At 39.4% G+C, this 23,124-nt stretch overlaps 1 protein-coding gene across 7 annotated transcripts in view; it reads right to left on the bottom strand.

The window, feature by feature from the left end:
* Positions 1-12,575: 12,575 nt before the first annotated feature.
* The window catches only part of sugt1 (SGT1 homolog, MIS12 kinetochore complex assembly cochaperone), a 144,223-nt gene continuing 133,674 nt past the window's right edge, over positions 12,576-23,124 (bottom strand). For all 7 annotated transcript variants that reach the window (XM_082165402.1, XM_082165405.1, XM_082165403.1 and 4 more), the window contains 3 exons: positions 14,328-14,418; positions 14,036-14,208; positions 12,576-13,100 (listed from right to left, as the gene is read on the bottom strand). In XM_082165402.1, the coding sequence (XP_082021528.1) occupies positions 12,999-13,100; positions 14,036-14,208; positions 14,328-14,418 (366 nt within the window). In that variant the 3' untranslated portion in view covers positions 12,576-12,998. The remainder of the gene's footprint in view (positions 13,101-14,035; positions 14,209-14,327; positions 14,419-23,124) is intronic.

Below are 23,124 nucleotides of genomic sequence, written 5' to 3'. Positions count from 1 at the left end.
TATCAGGAAGACTATTCCAGAGTTTTGGAGCCAAATGTGAAAATGCTCTCCCTCCTTTGGTGGTTCTGAATATCCTAGGTATGACCAAAAGCCTTGAATTTAGTGATCTTAAAGAGCGCGATGGATTGTAGGGGCGACAGAAGATCCGTTAAATAGACAGGAGCTAAGCCGTTTAGGGCTTTATAAGTCAGTAGCAATACCTTGCAATTAATACGGAACTTTATAGGTAACCAATGCAGTGATGATAAAATCGGTGTTATATGATCATATTTTCTTGATCTCGTAAGAACTCTAGCGGCGGCATTTTGGACTAACTGTAGCTTGTTTATTGAGGATGCAGGACAACCAGCTAATAAGGCATTACAGTAATCCAGTCTCGAGGTCATGAATGCATGAACTAACTTTTCTGCATCAGAAACTGATAGCATATTACGTAGCTTAGCAATGTTTCTAAGGTGGAAAAAGGCTGTTTTTGTAACATATGAAATATGATTTTCAAAAGACAGGTTGCAATCGAGTATAACACCCAGGTCTTTTACTGTAGCGGATAAAGTAACAGGACATCCTATGATGTATATCTCTAGGTAATGAAGATATATAGCCTATAAACAAAAATAAATCTTATATATAATATATCATATATATATAAAAAAAACTTATAGGCCTATATAAAATATATATATAAAAAAAAGGGGCCTCATTGATTAATTTTGCATGATTGGGGGCTGCTACTATTTGCTTAAGCTTTTTGAACGTGTGATAAAGGCGCGATAGGCTGTCAATTTTATGTGGATAAAGGCATATTTTGTACATGACTACACATGTCCTTATAAGGGCAAAAAAAAGATGTCGTTTTAACGACATAGCATCTCGTTATTACGAGAAAAATATGTCGTTTTAACGACATAAGATCTCGTTATTACGAGAAAAGATGTCGTTAAAACGACATAAGATCTCGTTATTACGAGAAAAATATGTCGTTAAAACGACATAAGATCTCGTTATTACGAGAAAAGATGTCGTTAAAACGACAAGATCTCGTTATTACGAGAAAAAATGTCGTTAAAACGACATAAGATCTCGTTATAAATATGTCGTTAAAACGACATAAGATCTCGTTATTACGAGAAAAGATGTCGTTTTAATGACATAAGATCTCGTTATTACGAGATAATTGACGGGAAAATATAATATGTATGTGGCAGCAATGCGTCACCGTACCTACCAGTCTAGTTCACATTTCAACATGTTTCTGTCTATAGATACATATACATGTACAACATTAGGCTTCATGTTTTTATTCCAATCTCATGTCATAACATACATTTTAATCTGGCACCACCAGTTTAACATGTCTTACCTTAAAAATCTTCTCATCTTCAAATCGCGTTCTTCTAATTCTTCTGAGGTAAATGCAAATGAAACAGCACAGCACAGCACAAACACAATCTTCCAAACTTGATGAAAAGCAGAGAGGAGTAAGTTACTGAAGTTTGAGGTCATGGGGTGTTTACAGCTCTGCGTTCCTCCACGTGGATCATTTGCATGTCAATCGCTCGTGCGCGCGCGGGTGTGGTCACATTAGAGTTAACTAAGACGCGTTTGAGAAACTGTACATGCCACTGCTTTCATACGGATTACTTAAACAAAGAATATTTGTTTTTTATATCATTTACATACTTTAAACATAGAGACTCCAAGCGTTGTATAGACATGCGTTTCAAGTCTGTGTGACAAACATACGCTGAGTTACAGGTCATTTTCTGTCGCGTTGCAGAATGAGTTTCACATTGAGAGACGGCAGAACGCGCATCATGTTTATTTTCTTTATTTTACGAAAAACACAACATTTTGTTTTTATTATGAGTGTACACAAATAAAAAAAGACATTTAACAGTTTTGAATGATGTTCAACAGTTATATGTAAGATCAAAATCAACAGAGTATTTTGAGTCTCTTTTGCACTGATAAGAAAAAAAGCGAGCTGGTATTGCCGGCGCGACCGCCAACCCCAGGGGGTTAAACTTCGCTCCAAACTGTAGCCCAAGGCAGATGCCTGAGACTCATAGAAGAGTAAAGTATGAATCCAACTATAAGCCAGTCCCCTGACGAGCTTCATAAAGGAAATATATATAAGAACCTTAGTTCAAGTAGCCAGAACCAGACATGTATCAAGCCCTATGGCTTAGGGGGATGTGTTTCACACTTTATACTGAAAGAACCCTCGCTTGCAAAGCGGGCACTTCCAAGTTAAAAAATCTCATAAATGTGGACGGCGAGGCCCAGCCGGCCGCGGCACAAATATCTTTAATAGGTATTCCACTTGACCAAGCCCATGACGAGGCCATACCTCTCATGGAATGAGCTCTGACACCTAAGGGGCAATGAAGGCCCTTAGACTCATAAGCCAGCGGGATTGCGTCCACTATCCAGTGCGATAATCTCTGCTTTGTGACGACGAGCTCTTTAGCGCAGCCGCCAAAGCATACAAAGAGCTGTTCCGACTGTCTGAGTGAGGCAGAACGCTCCAGATAAACTCTGAGAGCCCTGACAGGACAGAGTAAATTTGAGTCTCTTTCGTCATCTGGCGAGGGAAGAGCTACCAGCAAAATAACCTGTGCTCTGAACGGAGTAGAGAGCACTTTAGGAACATAACCTTGCTTTGGCTTAAGGACGACTCTGGAGTCGTTAGGCCAAAACTCAAGGCAGGAAGCGCTCACTGATAGCGCTTGTAAATCACCCACTCGTTTGACTGACGCGAGCGCCAGTAATAGAGCGGTTTTGAGCGAGAGATGCTTCAGGTCTGCAGATTGAAGCGGCTCGAATGGGGCACCCTTCATGGCTTCCAGGACCGTGGAGAGGTCCCAAAATGGCACAGAGCGGGGTCGTGGAGGGTTTAGCCTCCTTGCCCCTTTAAAGAAGCACATGATGAGGTTGTTTCTTCCTAGTGGTTTTCTGGCCACAAGAACGTGAGATGCTGTTATGACCGCCACATACACTGCTCCATATCAGCTGAACCGTCTGTGGGTGAAGAGACCATTCCCCTGGGGGAACATTGTCTCTGGATAGCAAATCTGCACCCTGGTTCAGAATGCCTGGCACATGCACCGCCCTCAGTGAGCGCAGGTTGTGCTGAGCCCATAGAATGAGACTCTTGGCCATGATGTGCAGGTTGTTTGACCTGAGACCACCCTGGCGATTTATGTAAGACACCACTGCCATGTTGTCCATCCAGACCAGGACATGGTGGTCTTTTAGATATGGGAGAAAAGCTTTCAGTGATAGAGAAACCGCTCTCATCTCTAGACAGTTTATATGTAGGCACCTCTCCGGGCTTGACCATAGGCCAGAGATGGGCCTGCCCTCGTAAAGGGCCCCCCAACCTAAGTTGGAGGCGTCTGTAGAGATCACTTTTCTCTTTGAAACCACACTCAAACTCACGCCAGACTGATACCAGTCGGCCACTTTCCAGGGAGCCAGGGCTTTGATGAAGCTGTGGCTCGCTCTGATTAGTAATTGGCCAGATCGCCACGCGTAAGCTGGTACACAGGGTTTTAGCCAGCGCTGAAGGGGACGCATGTTCAGTAGCCCTAGCTGGAGTTCTGATGATGCTGAGGCCATGAGACCCAACATCCTCTGAAATCTTTTGAGAGGTGCTCTGAAAGATGCCTCTAGGCGTTGAATGGTGAGCGCACTCTAGTGTAAGGCGTGCTTTCATTTGCATAGAGCCTATCACTGAACCCAGGAAAGAAATACTCTGGCTGGGAGACAGTGTGCTCTTGGAAGCATTGAAGACCCAGGCATTCTAGATGGCTGAGGAGCCAGGACCTGAGAGTTATCAACTGCGCCTCCGATTGAGCTATAATCAGCCAATCATCGAGGTAGTTTAACACTCGCACTCCCCGCTGTCTCAGGGGGGTGAGTGCTGCGTCCATACACTTCGTAAATGTACGAGGTGCCAGTGATAGGCCAAATGGTAGTACTGTGTACTGGTAAGCCTGCCCGTCGAATGCAAATCTCAGGAATGGCCTGTGATGAGGCTATATCTGGATGTGAAAATAAGCATCTTTCAGATCCACTGTGAAAAACCAATCCCTCGGGCGAATTTGCGCGAGGATCTGCTTGGTTGTCAGCATCCTGAACAGATGCTTAAGTTGCATAAGCGCTTAGTTCAGGTGTCTGAGGTCTAGGATGGGCCTGAGGCCCCCATCCTTCTTTGGAACGAGGAAGTAGCGACTGTAAAAGCCCGACTCGCTTTGTGAAAGGGGAACTGGTTCTACAGCTCCCTTTTCTAACAGTTTCGACACTTCAGTGCGAAGAACGTGAGCCAAGCCCCTTCTCACTGTCGTCTCGACCACGGCTAAAAAGCGCAGAGGCCTCATTTTATTATGTTCAACACCCATTCTGATATACCGAGGATAGCCTCCCAGGCCTTGGCCCGCATAGCTAGGGGGTTGAATGAAGACGGGCCGCTGTGAGATAGGGACCCGGCCGTCCAGCCGTCTTGTGCTTTTAACGCTGTGTGAACAGCGCTCATGTGCAGGGGCGCACGCTTTACAGCAGGTGCACCCTTTATCACATCTCCAGCGCGAGCTGGGGGGAGAACTGATATTGTGGTAGGGGTGCGTACTTCACAGTGGGCACACAATCTGCAGTTATTTCCTCTCCCGCGCTGGCTAGGGGGAGAGTTGATACAGTGTTGGCAGTGTTTGTGTGTAGGGCGCGCACTTCTTGAACTACATTCATTAAGTTTCCAGCGTGAGCTGGGGGGAAGCTTGAAACTGTGGGAACAGTGCTTATGTGCAGGATTGCGTACTTTATAGTGGGCACATGACCTACATATGACACAGACAAAAAAGAGCTCTTTTCGTGCTTTATTTGTGTCGACGTAAAAACGGCGTTTGTTTGTAGGTGTGAGTGTTTTGTAACAGACCCATTTACTGCAATATCGACATTTACAGTCGCCTGAAAAGAGGGGACTGGGAAATATTTGAGAAGCTTTTTGGAGATTGGTCCGACCTCGGCAGGTCTCAAACTCTCCCTCTTTCTTCCTATGGCTAGGAAGGCTTGTGAGGCTCGGGGACCAACACAATCCTGGGTGGGGGTTCCCGCCTCTCAGGGAACTGCTGGCGCTTTGCAGAGCGAGAGTGGTGACGGACTTCAACCGCTGGACAGGGCTGAGAGACCGGAGGCGCTGATTTTACCTGCTGAGGAGGTGGCGCCTTCTTGTGGAGGCTCAAAGCAGAGCTGGAACTCTTCGGGAGGAAGTGCCGCATAGCCTGCGACCGCTGGGCCGAACTGGTGTTGGAGATAGGGGAGTCAAGAAAAGCTGCCCTGTCTGCCTCCTTCATGTCAGTCAAATTCAGTCAAAAGGTGCCGCTCAAGCACCGTCAAATTTGCCATGCTTCGTCCGATCGCCTGGGCGTCGATTTTGTGTCTCGCAGGGCCAGGTCTGTGGCGCTGCGCAGGTCCCTGAAAGCTACCGGTTCAGGTCCAGACTCGTCCATTGAGCGGAGAAGTTTGGCCTGAAACACCTGGAGGACAGCCACGGTGTGAAGCGCTGAAGCAGCTTGGCCAGCAGCGGCGTATGCGCGGCCAGCGAGAGCTGAATTGGCAGCACAGCCAATGACCGCGCTGACGCTCATCTGTGTCTGCTGTGCAGCTGCACTGCGTTTAAAAAATTTGGCTTAAATATTCTCGAGAAAAGGAGTTTTCCCATAGCGTAAGCTAGCCTTAAACAAATACGAGAGACCTCTCGAAAGGGGACCCATGTTCGGATATTTTTTTCGAATGTTTATTATTTATATTACAATTAGTGATGTATGTCAGGTTCAAACAGAAAAAAAAGGTTTTACAATTCTAGTGCAAAGCAGCAAATTAAGAGGCATCTGGTGGCCAGAAAAATGAATATAGATATGTAATGGTTTAACCACTATATGCCCATTTGGCTCAAAAGAGTATTGCCGGTCATAATTGCTTATTTTTTTAGGGTTTGCATTTTAATATTTAGTTACATTATTTATTTTTTTTGGCTTTTCAAGGCTTGGACGGTGTGACGCTTTGGCCTTCCATCCTGTAGCGGTGGGTGGGCAGAGGTGAGCGGTCACCACTTCCTAGAGGGGAGGAATCGCCTCATAGCCTTTCTCCATTGCGAGAGCGCTGAGGAGAAGGAAGGCTTCAAGCAAGCTGAGTGCGGTGCTTTCCACGACCTCGTCAGCTCGTCGTGCACTTCTGGGAAGAAGGGGGCGGGTCTCTGCTGAGGGGCCTGTCGAAGCCCCTGCAGGAACCACTCATCTAGCCTGCTGCATGTGGGCTCCCACTCGAGCCCGAGGTCTTCGACGGCCCTGGTCAGCACGCGAAGAAGCTCTGCATCAATGCACGTTCTCGCGCTGGCTTGTGTTGACGGAGGAATTCCTCTGACGTGCCAAGGCGCGAAGTGCCCTGATTGGTTTGCGTGTCTGAGTCGCCTCGCCATAGGTTCGTGCAGTTACCGCAGCACAGCCAATGACCGCGCTGACGCTCATCTGTGTCTGCTGTGCAGCTGCACTGCGTTTAAAAAATTTGGCTTAAATATTCTCGAGAAAAGTAGTTTTCCCATAGCGTAAGCTAGCCTTAAACAAATACGAGAGACCTCTCGAAAGGGGACCCATGTTCGGATATTTTTTTCTAATGTTTATTATTTATATTACAATTAGTGATGTATGTCAGGTTCAAACAGAAAAAAAAGGTTTTACAATTCTAGTGCAAAGCAGCAAATTAAGAGGCATCTGGTGGCCAGAAAAATGAATATATATATGTAATGGTTTAACCACTATATGCCCATTTGGCTCAAAAGAGTATTGCCGGTCATAATTGCTTATTTTTTTAGGGTTTGCATTTTAATATTTAGTTAAAACATTTTTTTAAATATCACATTTATAAAAGGGAGACTAAACATTGCTAAAAATATGACGACTAGCATCTCTTTATGGTAGCTGTTGAAGTGTTGTTAATATAGTCCAAGTGACTCCAGTGGCTCAATCTTAAGTTTATAAAGCGACGAGAATACTTTTTGTCACCACGTATCACACACATGACCAGCGTCGCCCAATAGTAAGCCTACGTGGTGACGTGCAACACAGACGCGCTACGCTTAAACACTACGTGGAAAGACTCGAGGCCCAGAGAGAAGGAAATGAAAAGTGGAATAAAGTCGTTATTTTTGTTCAGTTTTGCGCACAAAAAGTATTCTCGTCGCTTTATAAACTTAAGATTGAGCCACTGGAGTCACTTGGACTATATTAACGATGTCTTTAATACATTTTCTGGGCCAGCAAGTTATAGTGTCTTAGAAGCCTATGGAGGAGTGATCCAGCACTCAGATTTAATAAAAAATATCTTAATTTGTGTTCCGAAGATGAACAGATGTAAGTATGTAAGATGTAAGTATGATATCAACCTGTCCAGGGACTGCGGGTGGAAATTAGCATTTTTTGCTATAACCTGGCACATGACATCTCTTCTTTTTTAGACTAATGTTTTTTGTGCATTGTCCCAGATTAAATAAAAAAAATAAACGAAGGTCTTACGGGGTTGGAACAACATGAGGGTGAGTAATTACTGACAGAATTTTCATTTTTGGGTGAACTGACCCTTTAAGTGCACATTCAATAGACACATCATTGTACAACATCACTACTGGTATTTATGAACAACAGCAGAAAGATAATTACACGGGTGTATCCTTTGCGGAAGAGTTTTATCGACTAAACGTGACACACGTATACATTCTCCTCCCCCTTCTCATTGGTCACAATCATTTTAATTTATACTTTACCTTTGCAGTTTATATAAACCACACATCTCACATATTTCAACAGGGTATCTTGCTTTATTATTATTAGGGGTTCAAGCATGAAATGCTGAAACCCTATTGTAATTGTAAGGATTCGTAAAACGCATCGTGCAGGACAAACCGTAAGGCCTAGAGACGTGAAACCTGGCCAGATGGTAGGCCTCAATTTGGGGACAACCTATCAGAGTATGACCCCGATTGGCCCATAGGTGGCGCTACAGCAACCAAAAGTACTAAATCGCCCATAACTCTTAGACCGTTTGTCCCAGGATCAAGTGTCTTATATCGTTGGAATCCTTGGCTCAAGGCGGACAAAATGGCTATCTCCGATTTGCTCGCCCTTCAGGCGCCAATTTCGAGTAAATTGCATTTTTTTGAAAAACCTATTTTTGCGACCTTCTCCTAGGTTTTTGGCCCGATCAGAACCAAACCACTGCAGGAATATTCTCTGGAGTCTGCCAATCAATAATCATCCAAACAATAAAAAATTTCAATTAACGGTCGATAAGGGGAACCAAAATATTTGATGGCACCAGGGCCACTTTTACTAAAACGGTTATAAATTGTGAACGGAAAGATATTTTTTTGCTAAACTTGGGGTACATCTTCCTGAGCTCAATCTGAGATCACTTGAAAAAAATCGCAACAATTGGCCACTTGGTGGCACTATAAAATGGTTATAACTTGTGAACGGAAAGAGATATTTTCGCAAAACTTGGGACACATGTTCATGAGCTCATTCTGAGGTCATGTGAAAAAAAATCATGACAATTGTCCACTTGGTGGCACTATAAAATGGTTATAACTTGTGAGCGGAAAGAGATATTTTCGCTAAACTTGGGTCACATGTTCATAAGCTCAATCTGAGTTGACATGAAAAAAATCGTGACAATTGGCCAATTGTTGGCACTATAACAGTGAAAAAAATCATTAAAATAGCTATAAGCGCACCCAACTGTTAGTCTACTGAAAATTGGCACGCAGTGTCTTTGTCCAGGGTGCCATGATAGTCTATGAGAACATTGGTGTATCTCAAAAAACTCAGTATACGTCATTGACACAATGCCAGTGTTTTTTCACAGGAGTGACCTCCTAAGACTCCTGAATCCTTGCCGAGTCCAACAATACCAAACATGCCAGGTTTCGCCTTATGGTTTTTGTAAGTGTCATTTAGAGCTTTAAAAAATTGTGTTTATCTTCAAAGCCGTTAGTCCGATCGAGACAACAACAAAAAAACAAAGGAAATTTGAAAACATAGGTAAATAGCTAAACAATAACGCCAAAATGTTAAAATTATGATAGGAACTGACAAAAAAAATGAATTAAATCCAATCAATTTCACCCATGGATCATTTTGATGCTCTCACATGTTTGAAACGAACAATGATGGATTGTGATGAAATTTGTTTTGAATTGGGACTGGCGAATCCTCGTCCATACTGTCAATGACCATTCGCAAAGACCCGCCCACTTTAGTTACTGTTGCTATGTCTGACAAGCGACGCCACTCTCACACCACACCAAGTTCTCACGCAGTGAAAAATACATTGCGGATCAGAGAGGAGACTGCGCGCTGACAGACAAGTACTTTTGATATGAAACAAATGGCGCTTTTCCACTACACAGTGTAACACAGTGTACTTTTTCCACTGTGTAAAAGTTGTACCTGTACCTGCTTCCTCCGGCGAGGTTCTAAGCGAGCTGGGGCGAGCTGAGGCAATACTAAAATGTGACGTGAAAACACGGCAGACTGCTGACTGGTCAGAGAGAATCGTCACTATTCACTGCATCATCATTGCACGCACCAGACGGAGTATCCTGAATAAAAAACAGCAAAAACAAAAACATCCAAAAACAGCATACACTCGATTTCCTCCTTTGTCCTGTGTGTGTGGCAGCGGATGTATCTCGCGTAGAAGATTAAGTTACAGCAGTTTCCTGTGGCGTCGCTATGACGACCAGGTACTATTGTGGAGGTACTATCTGCAATGGAAAACGGAGCGAAAAGCGAGCCGAGCCGAGTTGAGTTGAGTTGAGCTGGTACTGGTAATGGAAAAGCGGCAAAAGTCTCACCTTTCAAATGTAGTCACTTTTTAGAGACATTTAAACAATAAATACTGTTTTGTGACTCTTTAATGTGTCTGACAGATCGCTGTAGACTCGAGGCTCAGTTAAAGCTGCTCGTGAACCAATCTTCTCTTCCTTCTAGTTAATTTATAGCATTAAAATAAACATGAATGAACATAAAAGGAATGTTGTTTTAAAGTGCTAAGACGTCAGTACACTTTGTTTTTCAAATTTAAATCCTCCAATGTTAATCTACTAACTCTCCTGACTGCTTTGTGGGACAAAATGGCGGATTATGATTAGTCAGATCGCCTGTCAATCAAACTCCCTGCAAATGGTCAATTGAGAATGCCCGTGCGCACAATCCTGATCTAATCGACAACTTTGCAGTTGCACATAGGAAAGCCCGGAAAATCCCGCTATAATGTAAGAGAGCATCTTTTTTATGTATTTGGACCTAGGCCTAACAATGTGTTATGGTGCGCTGTCACCAGTGTTTTTTTTTTGTTTTTTTGGTGAGCGTAGGCTCCTCCTGATTTTGTTAGTCATCTCATCTCTTATATGCTGTGTATGATCATATCCTGCCCTATTCATGGTAGCTTACTCGCGGACATTGCGTCATCAATGTCATCAATTGCGTCATCAAGGGGCCCGCCTTGATAATCCTACTTAAGTGCCCGGTGTTGGCTTGTTATGCCACTGAATATAATTGTCTAAACTCCTTATCAAAATAACTTATTTACAACAAATTTGACACATATATATGGGCACACTTTGAGTACTACTAATAAAAGTGGTGGAGATCAGGCAAGACTGTAAGAAGACTCAGGCAAAAAGGTGCTATAACTGTCAAAAAGCTTTAAAACCATATATTTCCCATGGTAAACTGCCTGTATTGGCTGTAAATGGTCTTTTCCGTCTATTATGTCAGTTGTTAAATGCTTGCTAAATAAAACTTAATGTCTTTTGATGCTTGTGTGCTTAAAGGCCTTAACTGCTTGAACCCCGATAAATGCTGCTTGCAGCTTTAATTTATTATGAATTTCTTAAATAACCAAAAATCAACAACATAAGAGATCCTTTGAGCGCTGCGGAGTGACGCTCAAGTGATCAAGTATTCCAATGTATAAAAAAGCTTTCATTCGATTCCTCTGTCCTTTTTTTATTTCCTTGCAGCCTTTCCTCGTATCCTACAGGGGGTGGAGCTGAGACGCGAGGAAAGGAAACGAGAATGCACAAATAAAGTTGAGAAGCACCCAATGTGTGTAGCGATTTGGCTCACGTGATTTGTTTCGTGCTTCAGAACTTCTGTTAAGGGAACATAGTATGAGAACACAAGATCACATATTAAGAAAGCCTATGTCCTCATCAACCGTTGAAAGTTCAATTCCAACCCTGTGTCCCAATATGCATACTATCCATCCTAAATAGTATGTGAGATTAGAATAAGTGTGTCCCAAAGCATATTATGTTGAAGACTATGCCAAAAGTCCCCGGATGGTCTACTCTTTCCAGAAGATTTTTGGTGCTGATCTGTGCACACTGGCCAACATTGCCCATAAATGTGCTTTGGAGGAAGATTCTTTTCAGAACTACAAACACGAATAAAAAGTGTTAAAAAACTGATGTGCAAGACAGACAGTTAAGTTTGAATGACTATTATTCAACATTTAACCTGATAAAAAATATTTAATGTTATCCGTGTTATATTTCATATGCAACAACATGAACTTTTATTGGCCATTAACTTTTAAATGCATCATTGTGCAAAAATATGAGGAGAGTCTCAGCGTTAAAAACCCACGACTGGCAGATCAACATCTGACATCTGCCTTTTCTCTTCAATATGGTAGGAAATTAAATGAAATGTAGAGGATGTTAACTGTGACGAGATGATTGACAGATGAGTTTACGGTGACAGGATGCACATTATTATACGACAAAGCATCCGTTAAAGATGCAATTTAATGACGTAATGGTATGTCCCAAATCTTGTTTTATACTACACCCTAAAAGTTTATACTCTTTTTGTGAAGAAAACTTTTGCGTGTAGCAGGAGTAGGCGAATTGGTACAATGCAGCCTATAAGCTTTAAAGTTTTCGTCCTTACTTAGGGATGTTCACCCAAAAATGAGAATTCTGGAACAACATGAGGGTGACTAATTAATGACAAAGACGCAAGACTTTCATTCATCTTTGGAACGCAAATGAAGATCTTTTTAATGAAATTGAGAGCTTTCTGTCCCTCCAATGACAGCTACGCAACAACTACTTTGCGTTTCAAAGAGTTCATAAAGAGATCGTTAAACTAATCCATGAATTGAGCGATTCAGCCCACATTTTCTAAAGAGACACAATCGCTTTATATGATGAACAGATTGAATTTAGGATTTTATACTCATAAACATTGATCAGCGAACAAACAAGCTCATTCGAACCTGCTTGACAAGCGAAAACAAACCTCATTGGTTTAATATCCAGCTCCACCAGATACCGGCTGGTACATTAACATTTTTGCATGTCTGTCTTTCTGTTAATAAAATGTCAGTTCCAGTGCAGTTTCAGCCTCTTTGTGTTGAAGGAAAACTTTTGCATATTTTAAAGAAATTGAAAATGTAATGAGTTCATTTGAGGATGGACAAACATGGATATTGAAGAGACCAAAGGCACCCGATCAGAGAACAAGAACATTTTATTTACAGCATGTTGAAATCATATTTAGGAAACCATGAAGTACATTAAATCAGAGATCAACATTAATTGAGGCACACGTGTTTCACAGATGGAGAGCTAACATAACCTAAGATATTCAGAGTGGCTATACAGCTTTTTATTAAAGCTACTCAACAGTTTCTTTAAATGTGTGATTTTTAAAAAATTGTCTGATGCTATTAAAAAATGTAATGGAATAGTTTGGTTCCAGACTAAAGCTAATTTTAGACTGAGAAGTTTTATTTTAAAGGAGTCTCATTTTAAACTATGTTTTAGTCCAGAGCTGCGTTTCTCAAGCGCATCGTGAGCTAAAAAAAAGAAGAAGAAGAGCATAGGACATTAGGACAACTGGTGATGGTAGTGTGCAAGATGTCATCCACTGTTTTTAATACTTCTTCCACTCTACATCCTCAGGTGGGTTCATCTCTACTTTCCGTTTACCAACATCCATCCAATTGGTGCTGAGGACTGTGCCTCCTGATTCCATCTGTGGGAGAATGTTGAAAATGTACAACTTTACTAAAGTTGTATGACAGCAGAAGGGATTTGAAATGAGGATGAATGTGTCATGTTTGTTGCATGAAAGACAGCAGCTCAGATTTCAGTAGACTACCACTCTATGAAGTCTTGACACATTATAGAATCTTGTTAATTGAGCAGAATAGAATTGGACCATTAAATACATTTTCAATTTTCCCACAGAGTTACTAAACTGCAGAGACACCAAGACTAAAATATGCTTGCCGTTTTCTAAATAATGTTTATCAAATCTTAATTTGGTCTTGGTGGTTCTTTTCTAGTGTACTGTTCTAAACTGCGCACAAATTATACCATTTAAAAAATGTGGGCAGACAATGCGAGAATAGTGCTGGGAGGTATACCGGTTCATACTGATGTAGAATCGTGTTCTACAGATGTCTCAGATGTAATAAACGGTGTTTATTTTTGTTATGATATGAATTTTTTATATACCGCAATACCAGTGTATGTCGCCTAAACAACGTTGGGAATGCTTTGTGCACAGCCGTTACCGGGGAAACCGCTATTTCTGCCGCTCCTAAAGCACCTCCTGCTGGCACCTCTTTGTTAACAGCATCATTTTGTGGGGCCTTGCAAACCTGTATTAATACTAGTGTGGATTTTTTCTACAATATTCACTCGGTAAAGTGTGATAAAGTGTCATGGCAGTTAAATAGGGCATTCTAAGTCAATCTACAGCAGATTTCCTCTCTAAGTCATGAAAATGTGGTTAACACCCAGTCATGCTTGAAAAAAATAATAATAACGTCATATACCGTGAAACCGGTACAATTTTGAAAAATACTGTGATATAAATATTTGGTCATACCGCCCAGCACTACGTGAGAACATCAAAAGTGATATCAAAATCTATGCGTACTTGGGCAGCCTTGAAATACTTACAAAGGACTTGTTCATTGCCCGCTTGACCTCATCCGAGCCGTCTGAGTAGATCTGCTGGAACAGCTTGTTGAGAGCAGCATCCCCCTCCACCTTCTCGCTCTTTTCCTCCTCTTTTATTTCACCTACCAACTTGTCCCAGTTGCGTGTGTAGTGGGAGGATGATGGGTACTGATCTAATAAATTTAGATGGAAATAACTTAATAATAATAAAACAATAATAACCTGGTTTAACCCACTTTGGCATTAACATGAGGGAAAATGCTGGCTTTATTCTGTGCTTTTCAATACTGACTGGGAGTAAAGTGCTTCACGTTAGAAACTGTGCCTTCTCCATGCAGTTTCTCCCACTGTGTGGCTGCAGTCTTCTTCATCTTAATCTCTATCTGAGGAAAGAAGAGGTGGAAAAATAGGAAGAATATTACAGAATTAGAGATTAAGTGCCTTCATGCACTTTGGGGGGGGGGGGGGGGGTTTGCAATTTCATTATCAAATAACAATTTAAATGATTAATATAAAATGTTAAAATGCAATTGGCTATAATTTCATATTAAACAATACAAAAAGAAAAAGGATATATATATTTTTTAATTACTGCTAACAAAACTCAGTGTGCATATTATAAATGGAATGTCAGATCTGCCTTAATAAATATGCGAAAAAAAAATGATATATATATATACAAAGAAATGTAAAAAAATAAAAATAAATGAGTATTTATACATTTATTTCCTTATGTATAATTGTATTTTTTTCCACATTTATTTATTTATTTATTTCCACATTTATTTATTTTCACATTAATGTATATATGTATTTATGTCTACATTTATTTATTTCCACATTTATTTATTTACGCATTTATTTATTTATGCATTTACTTATACTTTTCTACCTCTGTATGCTAATGAGGGGGTTTTACCTCAGAGGTTTTACCTCAGACATAGCAAATGAGCTCAGAGTGCTAGCTATTCCCTAGCTTTGAGGATACAGCGACACCCTGTGGTGTGAACATATGAAACGCAAGAGGTGTAATGGACGTGCCTTTGCAAGAAGTCCCACAGGGAATGAATGACTTAGAGATGTGCAATACATCCAAAATCTTATATCACGGTCATTTAGTCATTTAATATCACCTTAACTGTATAGGTTTACCATCTTTATTCCGGGTCAGGATTTCTAAAATGTCTTGGCAGCACACATGAAGAGAAACAGCATCTTCAGCAGATCTGATAGTTTTAAATAGTTCTAAATTACAATGATTTTTGTTTAAAACATTGATTTGTATGTCATCCAAATGAGTTTTATACAGTTGTAAATGCCATACCAAAAACATACATTCCTGTAAAAGGGATTCTTTCACACTACTCTGTGACATTCTCACTCCCATCTCCTTGTCTGGGTGAATTATATATTAGAGATCATAAATGCAACAACAAAGAAGTGTCTTCATTGAAAGACTTCATCCATATAGAATTAAACGTTACTATATTTTCAAAGATTTTAACCCGAAAGAGGTGAAGGAAATGAGAATGAGTTATCTTACCTTTCCAAGTCTCCCTAAAGTGAAAGAACTTAATTTTAAAATAATAAATTACATATACCCATCTAAAGAATTCCTTAAATCAAAATGTGATAATGGAGAAACCTTTTGTCAAATTTGTGAAATTGATATTGAAACCACTGAGCATATTTTCTTTTAATGTAATTAAAGGCACCTATTGTTGCAAGTAATGAAACTTGGTATGGGTCATCAGCACGATGCCCTGAAGGAGCGTGAGAAGTTTTGAAACAGCGCAACCTAGTGGTGAATTTTTTTCCCCAAAATGCTTATAACTTTGGGTGTGGTCGACTTATTTTTATGAGACTCATCTCATTATACTCCTGAATCCTTGCCGAGTCCAACGATACCAAACATGCTAGGTTTCGCCTTACGGTTTGTGTAGCGTTGTGATTTAGCGCTTAAAAAACATTTGCCGATATCTTCGAAACCGCTAGTCCGATCGAGACGAAACCACCGTCAGAAGTTTGGAAACATAGGTCGATAACTAAATGCCAATGCCCAAATGCCCAAAAATATTGATAGTAAGGGGTAGTAAAATCCAAGTCATGTGTCAGTAATTTTTTACGTGTTTTTTCATATAAATGTCTATAACTCCGAAGCGAATTGAGATATTTTCACCAAAATTGACACACATATGTATGGGCGCACTCTGAGGACACATAAAAAAAATGGTGGGACTGAGCCTCTTGGTGGCGCTATAATAGAACAAAACAGGAAATTCCCATTGACTTCAATACAGTTTTGTGAAATAAAATGCTATACTAAACAAATGCATTGGTGTAATATTACGAAACTCAGAATGTGCCATCAGCACCATCCCCTGAAGGTACTCAAAATATTTCGAGACAGCGCCACCTAGTGGTCAAAAGTTATAATAACATTTCTAAAAATGCTAATAACTTTTGAATAAATCTGTCTATTGTAAAGCCACTGGTCTTAATAGATTCCTTGGGTCATGCTGAGAACATAGACACCAAGTTTTCCTTATTTGGCCGAACTTCCTGTCCGCCATATTGATTTTCATTCAAAAGCTACTTTTTCAAACTCCTCCTAGACCGTTTGTCCGATTTTCACCAAAATTGAATCGTATCATCTCCAGACAGTGCTGACTAAAAGTTATGGATTTCGTGTCGATAGACGAAACCGTTTTTGTATAGCGCAGCAGCAAATTTGAGGCATGATGCCAAAAGGACTATTCAGGCTTTATCTCTGCAATGCTTTGACATATTGACACCAAACTTTGAATGTGGCATTGTCACTTCACTCTGACCACATCACATCAGTTTTGTAACTGCGCCACCTATTGGTCGATTAAATCAATTAAATCATATTTTTAATTACTGTTTGTGTGATTTTTCAGCCATTTTGCCAAAAATCCATTTTAAATGTCTTTAATTGCTCATTGTTGCAGTTGGTCTGACACTTTCAGGCATGTCTTGTCGTCTTATTCTGCTTGGCCCCGATAATTTCTGCTTATTATTCTTCCGCTTCTTCTTCCGCTCTTGGAGTCTATGGCAGCCCATAGAACCGCTTGCGGGAAAGTTATGAAATTTGGCACACTGATAGAGGACAGTCCAATCTGTCACCATAGCAAATTTGGTGTCTTAAAACCAACCCCTCTAGCGCCACCAACTGTCCAAAGTTGCACTCATGTTTATGCGAATAATTTTGAACCACAAGGGCTAGAAACAAATTTCCCTCTGATTCCCTAGCTCAAGACGATTTGATTGCACCATATATTACGTCATGGAAATTTATCCGCCATTTAGAATTTTCCGAAAAACCTACTTTTTCGAACTCCTCCTAGGCCGTTGCTCAGATTTTCACGAAAATTGAACCAGATCATCTCCAGACCATGCCGACAAAAAGTTAAAGAATTCAAGTTGATTCGCCAAACCGTTTTCGATAAACCCATGAATAAATTTTACGCAGTGCTTGAAAAAAGAGACGTAAGGCTGTATCTCTGCAACGCTTTATCGGATTCAGACCAAACTTGGTACATGTCATCACAAGCATGACCTGAGGCTACATGCTGCATTTCGGCGCAGCGCCACCTACTGGTCCGGAGATATGAAAAATGGCTATTTTTGCTTATAACTTCTGAACGGTTTGTCCAAAAATCATAAAATTGGTCTCGTTAGATTCAGGGCAACATGTCGAGTCGACTAATATCCAATTTTACCATATCAGCCATTTTGAATTTTGTGCTAAAATGCTGTATTTTAAGAACGTATGAACGGATTGTTACGAAACTTGGTATGGGTCATCAGTACAAGGCCCTGAAGGTACTCAAAATATTACGAGACAGCGCCACCTTTTGGTCAAAAGTTATAATTAAAATCACAAAAATGCTAATAACTTTTGACTACATTTGCCAATTGTAATGACACTGATCTTAATAGATTCCTTGGGTTATGCTAAAATCATAGATACCAATTTTGCCATAGTCAGCCAAACTTCCTGTCCGCCATCTTTATTTTGTCGATAGACGAAACCGTTTTCGTATACGCAGCAGCAAAGTTGAGGCATGATGCCAAAATGACTATTCAGGCTTTATATCTGCAATTCCTTGACATATTGACACCAAACGTTGTATGTGTCATTGTCACTTCACTCTAACCACATCACATCAATTTTGTAACTACGCCACCTATTGGTCAAAAGTGATAATCCATTAAATCATATTTTTAGTTAATGTATATGATTTTTCAGCCATTTTGCTGAAATTCATCTTTAAATGTCTTTAATTGCTCCTTGCTGCAGTTGGTCTGACAGTCCCAGCCATGTTGGCATGTCTTATCCTCTTCTTGCGCTTGGCCCCGATAATGGCTGCTTGCAGCTATATTTATTATTATTAGTGCTGGGCAACGATTAAAATTTTTAATCGCGATTAATCGCATGATTTTCTTGCGATTAATCGCATTGTTACGAGCAAAATGTAATAATGAATTCTAAAGTAGTGTATATAGCAGATCTAAATGTACTGCTATATACACAAAAGTGCAATAACATGTGGTTTGCAAAAACTTTAAACAAATAGCCTAATGTGCTTTTTACCAGCAGTATTCCCTTTACACAGTAGCAATAAAATATTTCTTGTAAATCTCAACTTAAACATTAATGTAATCAAATAAAATATTAAACCAAAGCTATTTGCCACTGCCAGGGCATTACCTTTTATCTAGCTTGTTAAACAAGTTACCATCAGAGTCCTGTTTTCTTGTTTTTTTTTTTCTTCTTCTGAACAGGTATCTTTCATCAGGGAGCAGCAGAAACAGTCAGTGTTCAGTAGCAAGTTTCCCTGTTACTGTGCGTTCACACCAAACGCGAATAGCGCGTCTACCGCGTCTAGTTGGACGTTTGAACATTTTGAATCCATTCGCGTGTCCAGAGCGAAATTGACCCGCGTAAAAAGCAAAAGTTTGACGCGAACTGGACGCGCGAATGAGGCGAATTCGCGTCCACCGCGCCGCGCTAAACGCCTCATTCGCGCCGCAGGACCTTGCATTGACTTTAACATTGAAATCACTCGCGCCAGACATTCTATTCGCGTTTGGTAGAGTGAGGAGAAGTGGTCGAGCACAAGGTGCAGCGACAAGCGAGTGCGTTCCCGTGAAACTGTCGCGGTTGTGCGCACACGCCCGCCCACTGCCGAAGTTGAATTGTCTTGATCTTTTTGTAAACGACGTGCAGCCCAAATCATTGGAAGAGAGACTCTCGCTGTTTGTGAGTTTCTTGAATCTAAATAGTTATCAGGACATCAACAGGAGGGAATTCACATGGCAGAGCATCCCCGCTAAACGCCGGTGAGCAACGGACTTTCAAAATAATAATAAACTGCGTTAACGTGCGATAAAAAAAAATTGTCTGCGTTAAGAAATGCGTTAACGCGATAATAACGCGTTAACTTGCCCAGCCCTAATTATTATTATTCCGCCGAAAAACTGATCGGGCAGACCAAACCGTAAGGCCTAGAGACTTGAAACCTGGAGGTGGTAGGTCTCAATTTGGGGAGAACCTTGCAAAATATGACCCCGATTGGCCAATAGGTGGCGCTACAGCGATCAACAACGCGGAACCTCTCATAACTCCTATAATCCGTTTATCTCATAACTCCTATAACTCCGTTTATCGTAGACTCAAGTGTCTGATATCATTGGAAACCTTGAGTCCAGACAAACAAAATGTATATCTCCGATTTCATTTCCGGTATTCAAATTTTCCCGCCATTTTTAATTTTCCGAAAAATCTACTTTTTCACACTCCTCATAGTCCGTTTGTCAAATTCACTTGAAACTTGTCATGCATCATCAAGGGACCCTCATGGCAAAATGTTGTCAAAAGAATTACGATCGGTGATTCACACTCGCCATGGGACGCCAAAACGTTTGAAGTAGGCGGGGCAACTTTCACTAAAAATGGCTATAACTCTTGAAAGCATTGAGATATTTTCACCAAACTTGTTATACTCATGTACGAGCTCATTTTGTGGTCACACAAAAAAATCTGCAGCGATTCACCACTTGGTGGCACTATAATACAAAAAAGGCATAAAACGGCTTATAACTACGCTACCGTTAGTCTGATTGACTTGAAAATGGGCATGCAGTGTCTTTGTCCAGGGTGCCATGCATTTCTATGAGGACATTGGCGTATGTCGAAAAACATGGCCGCCATTAGCCAGTGAAGTTTGAGCACCTATTAGACAAGGTTAACGAAGGTTGTTCGGAAAAAAACACGGTGCGCATGTTCAACTCATGGCCCTAGAGGTCTGTAAGAATTTTGAAAGAAATCGGCGACTAGATGGCGCTAACGAGTTTTATGTCTCTGTAATCACGTGGTGTTTCACACATACACACAATATGCATATTATTTGATAGATCTCCTCATTCTGGACAACTTTGCCTCAAAAACCACTGCTGTCAATAAAATAATTTGTTAAATATTTGTGATTATTTGAAAACTCTACTTTTCCTAACTCCTCATAGGCCGTTTGTCCGATTTGCTCGAAACTTCACATGCATCATCTAGGGACCCTCATGGCAAAAAGTTGTAAAAAGAATTTCGATCGATGAAACCATTTAGCAGATAATTTTTTTTAATATATATTTCTGGTATGGCCCATTTTGAGTAACATGTTCTATATATTGTGTGCAAAAAGTAGAAACTTCACAAAACCGTGTAGATATGGAGAACAACTGAATTTGAAGAAATGTGCCAGGTTTCAAGGATTTCTGATGCTCAGAGGGCTCACAGCACATTCTATCAAACATTTAAACTGAAGATGAAGCCTTTAATTCCACTGTTGTCCACAAGAGGGACAATACATCTTTTTAATCTAATCTTTATCATTATCCAGCATTGGCTGATAAACAAATGTTTAAAACCACCAACTGACCCGAGTTTGGTGGTCGTAGCTTTTACGGTCTAGGAGGAGATACAGTCTAAAATTTGGCTCAGAAGAAGAAGAATAATAACTGGATGGTAAAGTTCGTAGACAAACTTTAAGTTGGCATGAAAAAGCCTAGCCAGAAAGTTTGAAAAAGTTTTAAACTGTTCTAGCATGGTTTACCATGATTTACCATAATTTACCATGTTTCTAGTATGGTTTACCACATTGCTAGCATGATTTACCACATTGCTAGCATGATTTACCATGTTTTAACATGACCATGGATGGTTGGATGGATAGATCAAGATTAGTTAGAAAGAAAGAAAGAAAGAAAGAAAGAAAGAAAGAAAGAAAGAAAGAAAGAAAAAGAAAGAAAGATTGGGTAGAAAGAAAGATTAGGTAGAGAGAAAGAAAGAAAAAGATTCGGTAGAAAGAAAGAAAAAGATTAGGTAGAAAGAAAGAAAGAAAGAAAGAAAGAAAGAAAGAAAGAAAGAAAGAAAGAAAGAAAGGGTTATGTAGAAAGTAAGAAAGAATGAAAAAGAAAAATAGATTAGGTAGAATGAAAGAAAGAAAGACTGATTAGTTAGAAAGAAAGAAAGATTAGGTATAAAGAAAGAAAGAAAGAAAGAAAGAAAGAAAGAAAGAAAGGTTGAAAGAAAGAAAAAAAAGATTAGGTAGAAAGAAAGAAAAAAGATTAGGTAGAAAGAAAGAAAGAAAGAAAGAAAGAAAGAAAGAAAGGGTTATGTAGAAAGAAAAAGAATGAAAGAAAGAAAAATTGAAAGAAAGACTGATTAGTTAGAAAGAAAGATAGATTAGTAAGAGAGAAAGAAAAAATTATTAGTAAGAAAGAAAGAAAGATAGAAAGAAAGATTAGGTATAAAGAAAGAAAGATTAGTTAGAAAGAAAGAAAGAAAGAAAGAAAGAAAGAAAGAAAAGTTAGTAAGAAAGAAAGATAGATTAGTTAGAAAGAAAGATAAGTTAGTTAGAAAGATATAGATTAGTAAGAAAGAAAGATAAGTTAGTTAGAAAGATAGATTAGTTAAAAAGAAAGAAAGAAAGATAGATAAGTTAGTTAGAACAATAGATAGATTAGTTAAAAAGAAAGAAATATAGATGAGTTAGTTAGGAAGATAGATTAGTTAAAAAGAAAGATAAGTTAGTTAGAAAGATAGATAGATTAGTAAGAAGGAAATAAAGATAAGTTAGTTAGAAAGATAGATAGATCAGTTAGAAAGAAAGAAAGAAAGATAGATAAGTTAGTTAGAAAGATAGATAGATTAGTTAGTTAGAAAGAAAGAAAGATAAGTTAGTTAGAAAGATAGATTAGTAAGAAAGAAAGAAAGATAAGTTAGTTAGTTAGAAAGAAAGATAGATTAGTTAGAAAGAAAGATAGATAAGTTAGTTAGAAAGAGAGATAGATTAGTTAAAAAGAATGAAAGATAGAAAAGTTAGTTAGAAAGATAGATTAGTTAGAAAGATAGATAAGTTAGTTAGAAAGATAGATAGATTAGTAAAAAAGAAAGAAAGATAGATAAGTTAGTTAGAAAGATAGATAGATTAGTTAAGAAAGAAAGAAAGATAGATAAGTTAGTTAGAAAGACAGATAGATTCATAAGAAAGAAAGAAAGAAAGATAGATAGATAGATAAAGTTAGATAGATAGAGGTTTGAAGATAGATGGATAGATAAGGTTTGAAGATAGATAGATAGATAAAGTTAGAAAGAAAGATAGATAGAAAGATTAGTTAGAAAGAAAGAAAGAAAGAGACATTAGTTAGAAAGAAAGATAGATTAGTAAGAAAGAAAGAAAGATAGATAAGTTAGTTAGTTAGAAAGAGATAGATTATTAAGAAAGAAAGATAAGTTAGTTAGAAAGATAGATAGATTAGTTGGATAGATAGATAGATAGATAGATAGATAGATAGATTAGTAATAAAGAAAGAAATATAGATAAGTTAGTTAGAAAGATAGATAGATTAGTTAGAAAGAAAGAAAGATAGATAATTTAGTTAGAAAGATAGATTAGTTAGAAAGAAAGATAGATAATTTAGTTAGAAAGATAGATAGATTAGTTAGAAAAAAGAAAGATAGATAAGTTAGAAAGATATATAGATAAGTTAGTTATATAGAAAGATAG

The sequence above is a fragment of the Leuciscus leuciscus genome (genome assembly GCF_965113295.1).
Source record: "Leuciscus leuciscus genome assembly, chromosome: 3".
Taxonomy (NCBI): Eukaryota; Metazoa; Chordata; class Actinopteri; order Cypriniformes; family Leuciscidae; genus Leuciscus; species Leuciscus leuciscus.
This window is presented reverse-complemented; position numbering and strand designations above follow the sequence as displayed.